This window comes from Chiloscyllium plagiosum, chromosome 6 (genome assembly GCF_004010195.1).
Source record: "Chiloscyllium plagiosum isolate BGI_BamShark_2017 chromosome 6, ASM401019v2, whole genome shotgun sequence".
Lineage (NCBI taxonomy): Eukaryota > Metazoa > Chordata > Chondrichthyes > Orectolobiformes > Hemiscylliidae > Chiloscyllium > Chiloscyllium plagiosum.
In genome coordinates this window covers 93,262,932-93,278,979 of record NC_057715.1, presented here as the reverse complement: position 1 = coordinate 93,278,979, position 16,048 = coordinate 93,262,932, and the positions used below count along the sequence as shown (strand labels likewise).

The window sequence follows — 16,048 nt, the reverse complement described above, 5'->3', positions numbered from 1 at the left end:
TGCAGAACTGAATGAGATTCTACTCTCTCTACATCCAGCATGTGTGTGACCACAGGCAATTATCAGATTAATTCTGGAACCAGTCATGATGCTTTCATTCTGTGACATTCTACTGTGGGTACTGCATTTGAACTACCATAGCAGATCTACTACTTAACACACAGTGTCATCTGCTGAAAATGTAGCTCTTGATTCCATTGCATAATCCATGTACATGTAACTTGGATACAATGAATACCATGTGATGAAGTACACCATTAACATGCTAAAACGATATTTCTGTTGCTTGAGTCACTCTGGAGAAGCCTGGTGGTTACTGTTGCCTGTCTGCAGTGATTTGTTGTGATCTACAAGCTCCATTACATCGCCATCATGGTGAACAATTTAGGAGGAAAAGAGAAGACCAGGAACAATAATACCAATAACTTGAACCTTAATTCTTTCTTACAAACAGTCCCTCATTTTGAAATTTATTTCTGCTACAACCACATTACTTAATGTCTGGAATCACATGCCATTTCCTTCCCTATAGGACATTGAATCAAATTTTCTTTTACTGACCATGGTATTAGTTTCTTAATTCAAGATTTTTATTGAATTCAAATTCTACCATCTGCCATGACTGAATTTTAACCTAGTTCCCCAGATCATTACCTGGGTCTCTGGATTACTGGTCTAGTGATAATAATACGAGGCTATTGCTAGATGGTAATCCTTTTTCTGTTTTCAAGGGCATTTCCAATTTTGCCCTTGTGCGAAGTGAATAAGTGAGACGATGTAACATAACGTTGATGAATTGGAACATAAGTGACAGGGAAGGGAAAAACATAGACTTGATCCCATCATTTTGTCCTGTCTGACCTGTGCTGAAAGGGGAGTAACAGAAGCTATGATGAAAAGTCAGATTGGTACATGTTACATATACTTGTATCCCCTGTTGACAATAGGAAACCTATTAATTTCTGAATGCAGATTGATCCTTAATAGTACAAGCTATGTAGAGGGACTTGAGAGTTTGGGATAAATTTTGATTTTTAAAAGGTTGGAGAATATTCCTACTTAGGAAATATTTAGACTTGAGTAAGTTGAATTACTCTTCATTATTAATCATTGCCTCAGGAGATTTTTCAAAGTGAAAGTTTGAGTGAAATGGATCTGTTGCCATTAGATGTTCTTGTTTGTGGACAGCAAGAGATATTTTATTTAAAGCAGAATATTACTATATTCCTTGGTGTGAATTGTTTCTTGTAGCAGTTTGAATATTTTCTGACAGTTTTGTGCAGTTTTGTTCCCTAAAGCCAGAATTAACTGTTTTTTGAACTTTCAGTTGCCATAACTACAAAAGAAACATTAAGGTGGAGAACTATGTGTTGTGGATATCAAAACTAAAGTAATTTTATGCAGTTTTTTTTATTATGTAAATTGTACTGAAAGGCTTTTATTTTAACATTGTGAGCAATGGTTGGACAGTTGGAAACTGGATGAGTTTTCACCTCAGTTTGGCAGAGTGAAGGGTAACTCGATTGAAATTTATTAAATCCTGAATGATGTTGACACTGATTGTTGAAAGGATATTTTCCATTGTGGGAGAGTCCAGAACAAGGGACACTGTTCCTAAAAATTAGGATCATTTAGAACAAAGATACAAAATAGTTTGTGACAAATAAATGTAGAAATTGCTGGAAAAGCTCAGCAGGTCAGGCAGCATCTGTGGAGAAAAATCAAAGTTAATGCTTTGGATCCAGTGACCCTTTAGAACTGATAGTAGAACTGACGGAAAAGTGAATAAAAACCAACTGTGTGATTTTTGGAGCTTTCTGCCTCAGAATTGTATGGAGGCAGAGTTGTTGATATATTTAAAGCAGAGTTGGATTCCTGTTAGGTGAGAGAATTGATAAGCTGGGGATGTGGAATCACAAACATATTAGCCATGATTTTACTGAATGGCGAAGGAGGCTTGAATAGCTGAACAGCCTATTTCTGCTCATAATTCATAGATAAACCAAATTTTTAAGCAAAATCCATGATAAACTCTGAAATCTTATTATAAATAACGGTAACTGTATATCAATCACTCATGTGAAATGCCAATCACCTGGATCCAAGTCTGTTTCAAATGTGACACAAGGTTTGTCAAGTTTGTTTAAAAAGGGATAGAATGCAGTGCTGATTTTTCACTAAGACCCGTGCAGAAAGACAAATTAAAAATAGTCCGAAGCTACCTATAACAATTGGATGCTTTTAATTTTATTTTTGATGATTCAATACCCTATTAAAGCAGGATCTAATTTAACATACCCGTGAATACAATCTCCTGCAAGAGTCAGTTTAGTCGAAGATCAGTTTCGAGTAGCTCACTATATTAATGTCATGTCCTGATTCATTTGACCATCTGTCACCAATAGTACACGTAAACAACAACAATTAAATTGCTAATCCTAGTCTGGCCAGATTTCAATGTCTTAAAATGATGTGACTGAACAAATTAGTACATTGGACCTGAAAGACCTTTAAAGAGCAGAGGTTTATTTTCCACCTAAGTCAGTGCATTCCAAAGCACCCTCTGCTGTATTAGTTCTTGTTCACTTCCTGAGGGAGTAAAAAAAAATAATTTTCAAAGGACATTTTGTTGACTAATATTTTGGACAGTATCAGATGATGGAAAAGTATCTAAAATACATGCATGCACTTTTCTAATATTAGAAATAAAACTTTTACACATTATCAATTCCCAGCTGAGATATGGTCTTTATGGATGCTTGAGGTCTATAATAGTTGATATGCTGGTTGGGCATATTTCGATCTTGTAACTGCTAGACATTTCTGTGTAAAGTTGTTTTTCTTTCAGATCTACTTTTGTAGAAGAGAATTTTGTGCTGAATTGTAATTCTTTTTCAAAAGGTGTCTTTCCTGCGAAATCATTTCATTGAGTCAGTGAAATGCACATGCTAAGGATGTTCTATAGCAAATAGCAACTGCGAAGGTCAGACTAAAATTCCTCAGCCAACGTAAAATTGAAAATGTGAAGAGAAATCAAAGTTAACAATTCAGGTCCAGTGACTCTTCCTCCGTAATACCTGGAAAGCAGCATTGGTGACTGGGGCTTCAAAACGTCCTGGTTGTTTTCATGGATTTGGACTTTCTCTCAGGGTGGTTCAAAGCTGTAACATTATTGTTTATTGTCAAGCTACTTCAGCTGCTCCCTGTTTTTTAAAAGTCATTGACAATTCAGACAAGGACAATATTTTCTTCCATAAAATATAAGTATATTTGATCAAATGTTAGTAATGGCACATTTTTGAATGTTCTTTTATTGTTCTGCCAGATAAGAAGATAAAATCCTTGCGTGGCGCTTAAATCCACAGCCTGCTGACTTGTGTCTGAGCCAACCTAAATCAATATTTTCCACTATTCTTAACAAGAACACCCTGTCGCTATTACTAATGAATAGATGATGTAATTGGCTTTGGTAAACACAAATTTTGAAAATCATTTTATCTTTAGAAACCAATTGGAGAAAAGCTTCCATTAATATGCAGTTAGCCTTGAAATACATTGAACTTTTTTGGGTATTTCAAAATTAATCTTGTGGTAGTACAGAAGTTGAATATTTGGAAGAAGAAATTTTGTTGAGCTTTTTATCTTGCACTCATAAGGACTCTTTACAAGAATACCAATTCAAAGGGGAACAACTCTCATACATTGTATGAGAAGAATGTGCTGATTTGGTTGGCAAGTAAACTTTCGTAGAGGTGTTGGTTTGGCAAATGAACAAATCAGATAATAAGGAAGTATGGTTATGTTAGGTTCTTTCCTAAAGTTTCACACATGAGATGCAATTTGCACACACCAACTTCTGCAAACAGTTAAAGTTTATTAAAGCTTGTACAAGCTGGGTGACCCCTTTGACCCCTCTTGCAGGCATGCGAGGTTGAGGCCCTGAACAAAGAAAACACGTCCTCTTTATACAGGTCAGTTGTCATGCTCACAGGTACCCTGGCCGCTCCCCAACAGTCACATGCCACTCAAGACAACACCCAGTCACTCACCGTCACGTTACACCAGGCACAATGGTAGGATGAGGTCGTCCTCAGAGATAATGTAAATGCCCTAATCCTGGGGAATCGTTATGCAGACAATTTTCTGGCTCATTGATTCCCCAAGACACTGCAGGTGCAACATACCTAGCTTCAGGTGATGGCTAGAAAGCATTTCTGAATGGTAGAGATCGAATGATAGTTTAATTTGATAATAGTAGCAGCAAATGACTGTCTAAATGGAGTGGGGGTCATCCGCATTCTTGCATGAATGTCGTCCCCACCCACTTCGAGAATGTTCAGTCAGCACACTTTAACCTTTTTAATGTCCAGACAGAGTCCCAGTTAATCCTTTAACATTACAGGCAGAATGCATGAGACTTTGCTTGAGACAGTGGCAGTGTTTGAGTGGGAATTTGTTTCATGGTAGAAAAAGAGCTCCAAGTCAGTTGTACTGCAAGAAATAAAGTGTGATGAGTGAGTTCTGTGAAAGTTAGGAGCGGAGGTTTTATTTCTTCTATTACGTTTTTTTCAACTTCAAGCATTTGATTTCCAATTGTGTACAGATGAATCATAACTGTCACTATTAGAAACTTTAATCATTGTTCTAATGTTCCTTGGTGGTGCTAAAATATTTTAGTTATAGTCTATTAATTACCTAGTAATTGCTAATTAACAGATTTTAAAGATGGTAGAATAGACAATAGACTGATTACAGGATGTGGGAATTTCTGGATACTAAATGTGATCCAGGGCAATGCAGTTCTACAATAAATATCTGTGATTGCAGAACTTTGGCTCAGAGTTATTGTTCAGGAGGCCCAACTGCAGGTAGTGTTCAGGTAGTGGTCATACTCCTTTGGTTGGGATCTTCTGATTGGGCAGGCATAGCAAGGTGTGACTGCAAGTGATGCAGGTAGGAAGACCCAGAGGGCAGGACCCTCCGCCTTTGCAATTGTAGAATAAGATTGATGTTTTCCACTGATTTATAAGAGTGAAGGCTGCAGGGTGGATGGGCTAACATGTCAGGATACCTGGTACAAGAAACCATTTGAGAAAGTACCACTACATACTGTGCCTTAGGATCAAGAAGTTAGTGAGAGGGGTCTGTAGCAAAAGTGAGAATCCAGTTGGCTGTGTTGTGTGCCTCGTGCTAGGCTTTGGGATACCTGCTCTTGGCTGGAGAAGAACTTGCAGTGGGCTATAGTGGTTGTGGTCTGTGTTAGCCCTAATGATATAGACAGATAGAACTAAGAACTAAGAAAGAGATTTGCTGCGGACTGAGAGGTTTCACTTCATAGTCATCCAGCATGGATACAGACCCTTTGATCTGACCAGTCCATGCCAAACATAATCCCAAACTAAACTAGTCCCACCTGCCCCCTCCTGGCCTATATCCCTCCAAACCTTTCCTGTTCATGTACTTAATCAAATGTCTTTTAAACGTTGTAATTGTGACCACATCCACCACTTCCTCAGGAAGCTCATACCACACATAAACCATCTCTTCAACTGGAAACTGTCTCCCTCCCACATCTGGCTGTGGTAGTTCACCATGCCAAACAGTATTTTCTCTCTGCATGTGTATTAGTTGATTTATGGGAAAACCTGTAACCTGAACTTGTTTCCTTTAACCTCTTGCCCATTGTAATGTGAAACATGTTAATCTTTTGCCAGGTTAAAAATAGTAATTAGCAATCTTTGGTCCAAAATTTCTTTGATCTGCAAAGTAAATAGACAGTCTATAACACAACTTTACAATCTGATACCTTATAAACCTTTCTGGAGCTTGGGAGACTTGGGGTCTACTGCTTGTAAATTCAGTGACTTGTGTAATTGTTTCCATGTGCCATATTCTCAGTCAGAGTCATAGTAGAGATATACAGCTCAAAAACAGACCCTTTGATCCAATTCGTTCATGCCAATCAGTTATCTTAAATTGATCTAATCCCATTTTCCAGCATTTGGCGCATATTCCTTTGTGTTCAAATTCCCATCCAGATGCCTTTTAATTGTACCAGCCTCCATCACTTCCTGTGACAGCTGATTTCATACATGCACCACCCTCTGAATGAAAAAGTTGCCCCTTTTAAAATCCCTTTTAAATCTTTCCTCTCTCACCTTAAACTATGCCATCTAGTTTTGGACCTTGTCTATTTGCTCTATCCCTGCTCCTTGTGATTTTATAAATCTCTGTAAAGTCACTCCTCGGCCTCTGACACTCCAGGGAAAAAGCCCCAGTATATTCAGCCTCTTCCCTCAACCCTGCAACCCTGATAACATCCTTGTAAATCTTTGCTGAACCCTTTCAAGTTTCACAACATCCTTCCTATAGCAGGGAGACCAGAACTACAGACAGTATTCCAATGTCGGCCTAACTAATATCCTGTACAGCTGCAACATGTCCTCCCAACTCCTACACTCAATGCTCTAACCAATATTGGCTTTTGATTTCTAACAATTTTAAATCACCAAATGGAGAGTTCATCTCTGAGCGAAAACATTAACTCTGCTTCGCGCTCTCTGTACTGATACTGCCAGACTTGCTGAGTTTCTTCACACTGATTTTATTTCAGATTGCCAGTATCTGCAATACTTTTGCTTTTATTTGTTACCTAGGTTTACTGTCTAGCAGACTGCAGAGCAAGTCATATGACCTCCTTCAGTGACCCTAAATTTAAAGTTGTAGTTCCAAAACTAAATAACCTCGTACCTCAATTGTGTGGCAAATAATTTTCTCAACGCTGTTATTACAAATGACAGCGTGACAATGACCAGATTTTTTTTTCCCCTCTGATGTTGACTTGAGAAATAAATATCGACCAAGCACGATTATTCTTCAGAGTAGTACCCTAGGATTACTACCTGTATGTCCACCTGAGTGGGTAGAAGGTCTTAGTTGAACATCACCCTGGTGGGGTGAAAAATAAGAAGTGCTATAGTTTCAGTTAAGCTGCAAAAGCAAAGCACAGAAATACCAATGTCTGGAAGTCAAACCCAATCCAGCTAGTTGAGAGATTCCATAACTGTAATCTGTCACATGTCAACTTGCTTACAACACAGAATTCTAATGGTTGAATTCACTGTTTACTGCTCAATTGTTAACAAGTTATTCAAAAGCAGGTGGGACTAGATTGGGTTGGGATATCTGGTCGGCATGGACGGGTTGGACCGAAGGGTCTGTTTCCATGCTGTACATCTTTATGACTCTAATTGAAGGGCCTGTCTAGAAATGATTGCAGAATTTTTCTTTTGCTGCGATGAACAGTACAGTTTGAAATGTATTCAGTTATAACATACTAAATGCAGGGTGGATGTTTCCCCTGGTTGGGCAGTCTAGAACCAAGGTTCTTAGTCTCAGGATATAGGTAGGCTATTAAGCGTTGAAATAAGAAAAAAAATCTTCACTCAAGTATTAAACCTGTGAAATTAGCTACCCCAGATAGCTGTGGAATCCAGAACACTGTGGAAAATGATACATTTAAGGAATGAATGGATATGGGCAGAAAGTGGTTGTGCAAAATTAGGATTATTCTTCTAATTTTGAGAGTAGAATTCAATTGGCATTATGTGTTTTAACAGTAACATAGAGTTCTGGAAACTGGGTCAATTCCTGTTGTTTATTCAGATCTTGGTATTGGGTAAATTCTGTGCATATAGCAAATTGATTTCCTTGGGATCAGTTGAAAGCTGCTTAAATCTTCCTGTTTACCTTGTAGTTAATTACTTGCAAGGATTGTGTAATTTCATTTCTAAAACCCTGCATCTCAAATGACATCTGTAGTGCTGAAATAAGCAAATGGAGTTTTAGCTTACCTGGATTTGTAGGTAAACTTTGTTTTTGAATTGTGTTGACATAGTGATATTATTGCGGACATGAAGATTGGGAAGCGTCCTGGTGCACGTGCTGGGATAAGATCAGTCAGTCAAATCCGCTTTGATGACGATGGGCAAGGATATACTCCTGATCGAGGTGTCACAAGTGAATTTAATGCAATGAGGAAGAGGTAATGTGATTAATCTCGTGTAACACGAAACTGAATGTTGTGCAGATAGTTGGAGAAATGATTTTCATTTTTAGAACAGTTACTTGTTCTAACTGTAAGTCTTTGTTTAATAAGTTGCAAGCTACTCGGTGATTCCCAATTAATTATTCGTATGAATTGTTAATGTCTTATGGAAAGAAGATCCAAATAGGACTTTGTCATGAAGTCTTGCAAATGTCTTCTTTGGATAATTGTATTGGACTGATTTTACAGAAAGCTTTTTACTCTTAAAGTCCAATACACCAGTTAGAACAAAGATTTACTGGGGTAGGGAGAAGAGATAAAAATGAAACACTGTTTCTGGGTCAAATCATCAAATATACAGTAATATCTCTGAAAGGTGCACAAAAATGCTATGAACTGAATGCTGATGGCAGAAAGCATTCCTGGGATTGGTGGATCCAGATTGGTGCCCCAAGTTGGTCTGAAATGTTACCCTATTTAAATTAATGTATGGAACCAGGAGTAAGCCTGTTCTTCCATTTAATTAAATCATGGCTAATCCGTAGTTTTTAACTCTTATGTATTTACTTGGCTTTGATTACTATTATCCAATAAAATCTGTTGATCTCAGCCTTGAAAACGTTTAATTCACACCTCAAGGAAAGGATTGTCATTTCCACTTGCTTTTTTGTGCAAACAGTGCTTCCTTATTTCGCCCCAGATGCCTTGGTTTCTTTCTGTCTCCTCTGGCAAATCCTTTTATTACTTTATTTGTGTTGGTTAGACGATTACCCAACTTCTAAACTCAAGGGAATGCAAAACCGATTTATACAAATTGTACTTGTAGTTTATACAGTTAATCCCAGCTATTTGCCCCAATGCATCTTTGCTGAAGTGCAGTGCCTGTGGCTGAATCCTGTACTTCAGAGGTGTTGTAAACAAACTCCTATTTTTCTTATCGCTTTAACTAAATGGCAGCAGCTTCCCTCACAAATCTGAAAGTCTGAGATTCAACTCCCGATCCAGAAACTTGAGCACATGATCTCAGTTATCTTTTTGGAGCCCTATTAAAGGCGTACTGCATTGTAGGGAGGGCATTATTTCAAATGCGCTATTAAACCAAGGTCCCATCACCCCCTCTCAAATATTAAAGTTCCTCTGACAATATTTAAAGGAAAGCCAATGAGCCAACTTTGATTTGTCAACCAAAATCATTTAAAGCATGCCTTGCTGGGCATAAATCTGTAGCTGCTTCTGGTTACATTATCGCTGCACCACCTTAATATTGTAATGTCACTAGGCTAATAATCCAGTTAAACCCAGGTTAGTGCTCTGGGGACATGGGTTCAAATCCAGGGCTTCCTTGTGTAGCAGTGGTGTTCCTGCCTCTGGGCCAAGAGACTCCAGTTCAAGTCCCACCTGTCCCAGACTGATAACATCTCTGAACAGGTTCATTAGAAAAACAGGTTAAATAATTTTTAAAATTTTCAAACCTCAGTGTTTATGAAGACCACCGAGATATACAGAGAATCAGAATTTTGAGGTACCTTGAGAATATGAAAGACAAAGTTCTTCCTCTGTGTAATTCTTAGCATTTCAGTATTGGGAAAACCTAAAACTATAAATTTCCAGAGGAGCAAACTTAAGAAGTGGCATGTATTTTGCTTTTAAGGGAGCTATCATGAATAAATACCTACACTTAAGAATCCATGCATATACTATAATATGGTGATTTGTTTATTTATATATTGAAACGTTACTTGATCACCTTTTTTTATATGAACAATGTTGTTCCTTTTATCTACAAAGAACAAAAACTCCATAGCATTTTCTTCTTTACTTAGGAAAGGACTGTTTACTGGGAAGAAACTAAACGTTTTTCCTATACATGCTGGTGATTCTGAGGATGTGCCAGAAGCTGGTTGGTCGTACTTCTCTTGGGCTATCTTTTATATTTATTTGGCAACACTTAACTCATATTTCTTTTAAATATAAATTTGAATGTTATATGCCATCTAATACTTTTTTCTTTATGCCTCATCATATACCACTATTGAATCTGGTGCAATGCCTCTTTATCTGTTTACTGTGTAATTCGTTTTAGCTACTGTGATGAAGCTTTAAGACACATGCATCTGTTCAGTTTGTCTGTTTATGCATCAACAAAAAAAAACTTTGCATAAGGAACAACAATTCAATATGCTATTGGTATTTTTGTTTTTTAATGATTAATAGTGCAGGGATTGTGTATATACAGCAAAGGGATATTGCATTTCCAGCCTATATCGCCAGTGGATCGCTTAACTAACTTATGGCCAGACCAAATTCAGCAATAGCATTTGAAGTAAATGACTTTGTGTTCTTCATTTTTGGTAGAATCTATAGATTATGTGGCACAGTGGTAGTGTCACTACCTCTGGATTGAGAGGCCCAGGTTCAAGTCCTACTTGCTCCAAAGGTGTGAAGTAATATCTCTGTAGAGCTTTACGAGAAAAATGTTGATTTAAAAAAAAATAGAATATATGTGGGTATTAGAATTTGAAACCTTTGTTTCAATTCTCTATACAATAGTTAATGTGGCTACTCAATTGAAGGATCGTTGGGAACTTTCCCTTTCCATACCCTTGACAATGATTTCATCCCCCTTCCTGTCACTGTCCCAGATTGAACCAAATATGTTTTAATTGTAACTTCATATTCAGCTGTGAGCCATGTCTCTTATTCATCCTTCTCTAACATGTACTGTCCTACTTCCACCTCTAATATTGCTAATCTTGTCTACAGTTCTATTGCACACAAGTTGAGGCGATAGTTTCTTTGTCACTTTCAGACTTAATCATTTCAGTGGTCTCTTTGTTTTGGCATTCCAACAATGCTCCCTACTTTGTAATCTAACTCATCCAAAATTCTACCTCTTTGCCTTTCAACATGCTGTTCTGCTTGCCCCTCATTTTTTTTAAACCTTGTTCACTTACATGGGTTTTAGTTCCCTGACGCTTCCCAAAATAAAATTGTGGACAACTAGCCATAATTGGAGGGTTGTACAGCTTGAGGGAGTTAGAGACAAGAAAGGGTGAGATCATGGATGAATTTGAATGTGAGGATGAAAATTTTAACATCATGGGACTAGTGGATCAGAAGCCAATATAGGATAGAGACCATGGGGTTGATTAGATGAACAGAACTTTGTGAGAGCTAGGAAAGGGGTAAAGTATACTGGAAAAATCTGTTTATGAAGGGTGGAATTTGAGAGGCTTTACAAAATAGTCCGGTCTGGAGGCACCAGATGGACTGAAGTTAGATGATATTTTGGAACAAACTGTATATGAGACTGCTTCATAATTGGGGGACTTACTTAGCTTTGCTTCCCCCTCTGTATATTTATTCTTTAACGTTTTAATTTTTTAAAAAGTTCAGCCGTTATTGCATGCATTCTTTACTATCAAATTTATAGAAAAGTATTAATACAGAATATCTTTGGACAGCTGTATTTGTATGAACATTCTAATTCTGTACCGCCATTTGTGTTGGTAGCACAGAAATGGAATTCCTGCTATTCTCTTTCTCAGTTATCACCTCTGGATTTTCCTACAAGTTAAATACAATGATTTGCTATTTGTCAAACTACTGTTGCACCTCCTAAAAGTTAGTTGGATTGTCATTGTAGTAATAAGGGTAAATGTTCATTGCTAATTGTCTCCATGTTTGAGAGTAGTGCTTCTGTGTATAATCATTTGATTAAATTACATTTGAAACAGTGTCTCTGCCATCACTATGGGACACTGAACTGGCCAATCAAATAGCAGCTGCGACAGAACAATTGCCTCGAAATGGGTTTGAAGAGATGATCCGCTGGACAAAGGAAGGAAAACTCAGGCAGTTTCCTATTAACAATGAAGCTGGTGAGTTTTATTTAAAAGAATTGAAGTAAGAGTTATGAATGACAAAGGACACACCTTGTTAGAACTAATTTGAGTGGTAAAAATGCTTTGCTTGTCTCATATAGCTAACTAGATTTTAAATTCATGGCGCTACTTTAGGAATGGAAGCTGAGGAAGGCGTGGAATTCCATGAGCACATATTTCTGGAGAAACATTTGAAGGGATTTCCAGAACAAGGACCAGTACGCCATTTCATGGAACTGGTTGTCAATGGGTTATCTAAGAATCCGTACTTAACGGTACAACAAAAAAGTGAACACATAGAATGGTTTCGTCAGTATTTCCACGACAAAGAAGAAATTTTGAAGGAAAGTGAAGTATACATTAATTGAAATTATTTCTTCAGAGTGAATGTTGTACTGTGGACACATTAATACAGTTGTACAGATATAAATTATTGTATGATTCTGAATGTACTATAAGTTGATTACCATAACTCTGTCCCTACTGGCTGCTATTATTTCCATTAGAAAATGTACACAAGGTAATAATGTTCATTATAGATGTAATGTTGAAATTAAGTTTTTTTTTAAAAAAAAAACTCTGAATAAACATGATATGTTTCCACAATCGTCGGACAGCCTAGAATGTTTCACAGCCAGTGAGGTACCATTTTGAAAAATAAATACAAAGATAATCAAATAATCAATTTGTATCTTTTTTTTTAAACAACACCAGATTGCCTTTTAAATGATTTATCATAAATGTTTTGCTTCTTTTGAAAATTGACAGCTTTGCAACAAACTATCTTTGTTTCATAACCAGAAAAGGCACTTTTTTGTGTCACCCTTATCTTTAAATGCTAGATTTAAAATACATTTTCTATTTTCCATTGTGGATCATTTTATACCATAATCCTCCATTTGGATGATAGGATGGTCTGGATTGTGTGTTTCTCTCTGACCAATTACCAAAGATCCGTAATAAGAAATCTTTTCCCCCTTGCTAGTCAGGGATATAGTGAAACTGTCACATTAAACCCATTAGTTTCAAATCATTCTTGTTAAAGTATCTTTCAAAATGTTGTGATCCTGTTTATTAGCACCTGCTATTTAGAACAAATAATACTTGTGTTAATATGAAACAAATGTAGTATCAGTAAGCACTCGAGGGATCACCATCTAATGGAACTATTGCATAAGTCATTTAATATGATTTTGTGCCATTATGATAGTATACATAATGTCAGGTTAACACTGGATTCTTCAATTCTAATTCTTCAATCAGATTTTTAATTATTTTTTGATCTCTTACAAACAGAGGTTTAAGCATTGAGCACTGTACTACTTTGTGGTGAAGACATTCAGGTCATACTTTCATCAGGATAAAGTTACTAGTTATGACACAGAAATATCATTTGAAATTTTATCACAGGAAAATGCTGGTGTAAATGCTAACCTACCATTCAAAATGTAACATCAAAATTAGTGCTCACAATAATACGTGTATATTTTAGAAATAAGAGCCCCATAGATCTAATAGGAGTTTATTCTGATAATGTAGGCAAATAATTTTTATTTTGCAAGTAGGTAATCAAAAGTCTTAGATTAAAATACGTGGTAAAATGGTTAGGGGACAATTGCAAATTTCTTGGAAGGTTGTTGAAATCTGGAATACACTACATGAAGTTGTGAAAACAATGTCTGTGTAAAGTTTCTAAGAACAACTGGACACGATTTTGAAGAATTTGAATTTGTAGGCTTCTGGGGGGAAAACTCAAAAAGCTGATACACACATGATGAACTGAATGGCTGTCTTCTATGCATTAGGGTCTATGAACATTGGTGGTCACTTATAAAAATAGAAAATGCTAGAAATGCACAGCAGGCCTATACAATAAGCCACAAGAATGTCAAATTTTTTTTTTCCTTTTGATTTTGGCAGATGAACTATTAACATTGCATCTTATTGGGCTGGATCAGTCATAGAATAGGTATTCTTTCCCTTTTCTACCTTCACACAATCAATTGTATTTTGGGGTGTAGCCTGACACAACAATTAATTACCATAACATAGAGGAGCAAATTGGGCTATTCAGCCCATCGGGTTTGTTCTGCCATTCAGTCAAGGCCAATACATTTCTCAACTCCATTCTCCTTCCTTCTCCCTATAATTCTTGATCCCTCTTACTCATCAAGAACTTATCTGTCTCTGTCTAAATACACTCAATGACTTAGACTTCAAGCAGACATGAGGGTGGTCTTTGCAGTTTTATGCTGTAACTGGCATGCCGATTAGAAGACTAAATTGTATTTATTTTCTCATAGTGACATTTACCACATGGTGGTGCTACAGTCTGAAAATATTTTAGTTTAGAACACTGATCACCACAATGGTCTTAGATATAATTTTCTAATTTAATAAATGTTGCACTAACTATTGAATATCTAGAAAGACTAAGTGTAGACAAATTTTATTTAATGCTATATATTTCTTACAATTAGGTCCTAATGTAACCTTGCATTAATATAATTTGTATTTCACATTACCTTCGTAGGCAGGAAGATAGCTTAAAACACTTTGAACGCTTTGCACAATATGATCAAAGTCAAAAATAACTCAAGCCTGTTGCTTTGAACTGTCTTTTTTTTTCACTCTCCGCATATATGTTTGGTTAGTTTTTAGGAGTCCATTCCTCCGCAGTCCTTTTAAAAACTCTTGTCAGTAATCCAGGATACCTTCACAGGTGTCATTCAGTGAGGAAAAAGGAAAATTCTTTTTCATCATGCAATATCTTGGAATTTTTTACACCATATTAGAAACATCAATGTTACACTAGTCACTTCTGGACATTTAGGAATAGATGATGTGTGACCTTGCTAGATCTGTGTACTTTCCAAGAACAAATGACATTCCACATGTGGGCTTTTAGTGGAGAATTTTCACAGCTTTGATCACCTGTGACATAATGTATTACAATAGAAATGTACATAATAAACGTCAATTTCAATGCAGATTGAAAGAAGAGAAAAAAGCAAAATCCTGTGCATGTTGGAAATCTGAAACAAACACAATACTGAAGGAACTCAGCAAAGACTGGCTGCGTCTGTGGAGAGAGAAATAATTAACGTTTTGCATCTGGTATGATTGTGAAGAAGGGTCCTATCGGATTCGAAATGTGAACTCTTTCTCTCTCCACAATTACTGCCAGACCTGTGGGTTTCTTCAGTATTCTGTTTGTTGAAGGAAGCAGAAATGTTTTGAATGTTGAATGGTGAACTATGTAATTATTTTTAGAATATCCGAAGCAGTGTTACATGTATGTAACTGTTCTTTACCTTCAACATAAGTTCCTTGAATGTGAAATTGGCACTTGTTTTGTGCATGGAGTATTCTTGCTTCTTAATAATGTTTGCTGTGTGCACACTGGATGAATCTTGACTGATCCCATATCAGTACAGGCATTCATAGTGAATGTTTAATGGCAGAACGTTGAGCATATGGACACCGATCTAAAGCTTATTTTGAATTTGGCAGTGCCGTTTTTGGTCCAACTGAGCCTTTTCTGAATCACTGCCTGTTGAGCAGAAGGAAGAGTCTTCCACTAACAGCAGTTAAAAGGATTATCAACTACTTATAGGCTAGTTGCTGTCTAATTACCTCTATATTTTGCTACTATTCTGCAAGTGCTTGATGTTTTCTTGTTATTTCAAGTTGCACAAACCTATAGGGAGTGGTGTGGCAGGTGCTGAAGGATTTGTTCTTGACTTTAAGGCCTCTGCATAAAACAGTTGCTCCTGGCCGTTTCCCTTGTAACGCAACTTGACTTGCAGAAGCAACTCTTAATAGGGCAAGTTACCATCTGCCCAGGCCGTTCAGGAGAAATTCTCCTATCTGATTTCCAATGAGGAACAATGTGTGTGACATCTGTGCCTCACTAAGGATGTCATTGATGAACCTGTCCCTACTGCTGCAGCCATTCCTACATCCTCTGAGCAGGGCAATAATCAATTTGCCAGTCAATTTGAAGGTCATTCTGGCTATAAATTATTATATATCTCACTCCTTCAAGGCTAGAATTGGAGATAATTTACAATAGCTTGCAATTTGATAATGGCCTTGTGCATGAAAGGTTCCTGAG

At 36.9% G+C, this 16,048-nt stretch overlaps 1 protein-coding gene across 2 annotated transcripts in view; it reads left to right on the top strand.

Annotated features, from left to right (window-relative positions):
• Nucleotides 1-12,612, top strand: part of mrps31 (mitochondrial ribosomal protein S31) — a 30,450-nt gene extending 17,838 nt beyond the window's left edge. Inside the window, exons 4-7 of one of the 2 annotated variants that reach the window (XM_043692127.1) lie at nucleotides 7,898-8,044; nucleotides 9,871-9,947; nucleotides 11,785-11,928; nucleotides 12,067-12,612. In XM_043692127.1, coding sequence (XP_043548062.1) covers nucleotides 7,898-8,044; nucleotides 9,871-9,947; nucleotides 11,785-11,928; nucleotides 12,067-12,299 — 601 coding nt within the window. In that variant the 3' untranslated portion in view covers nucleotides 12,300-12,612. Of the gene's footprint in view, nucleotides 1-7,897; nucleotides 8,045-9,870; nucleotides 9,948-11,784; nucleotides 11,929-12,032 lie in introns of both variants that reach the window. The other variant, XM_043692128.1, reaches the window with a different exon arrangement.
• The last annotated feature ends 3,436 nt before the right edge of the window (nucleotides 12,613-16,048 follow it).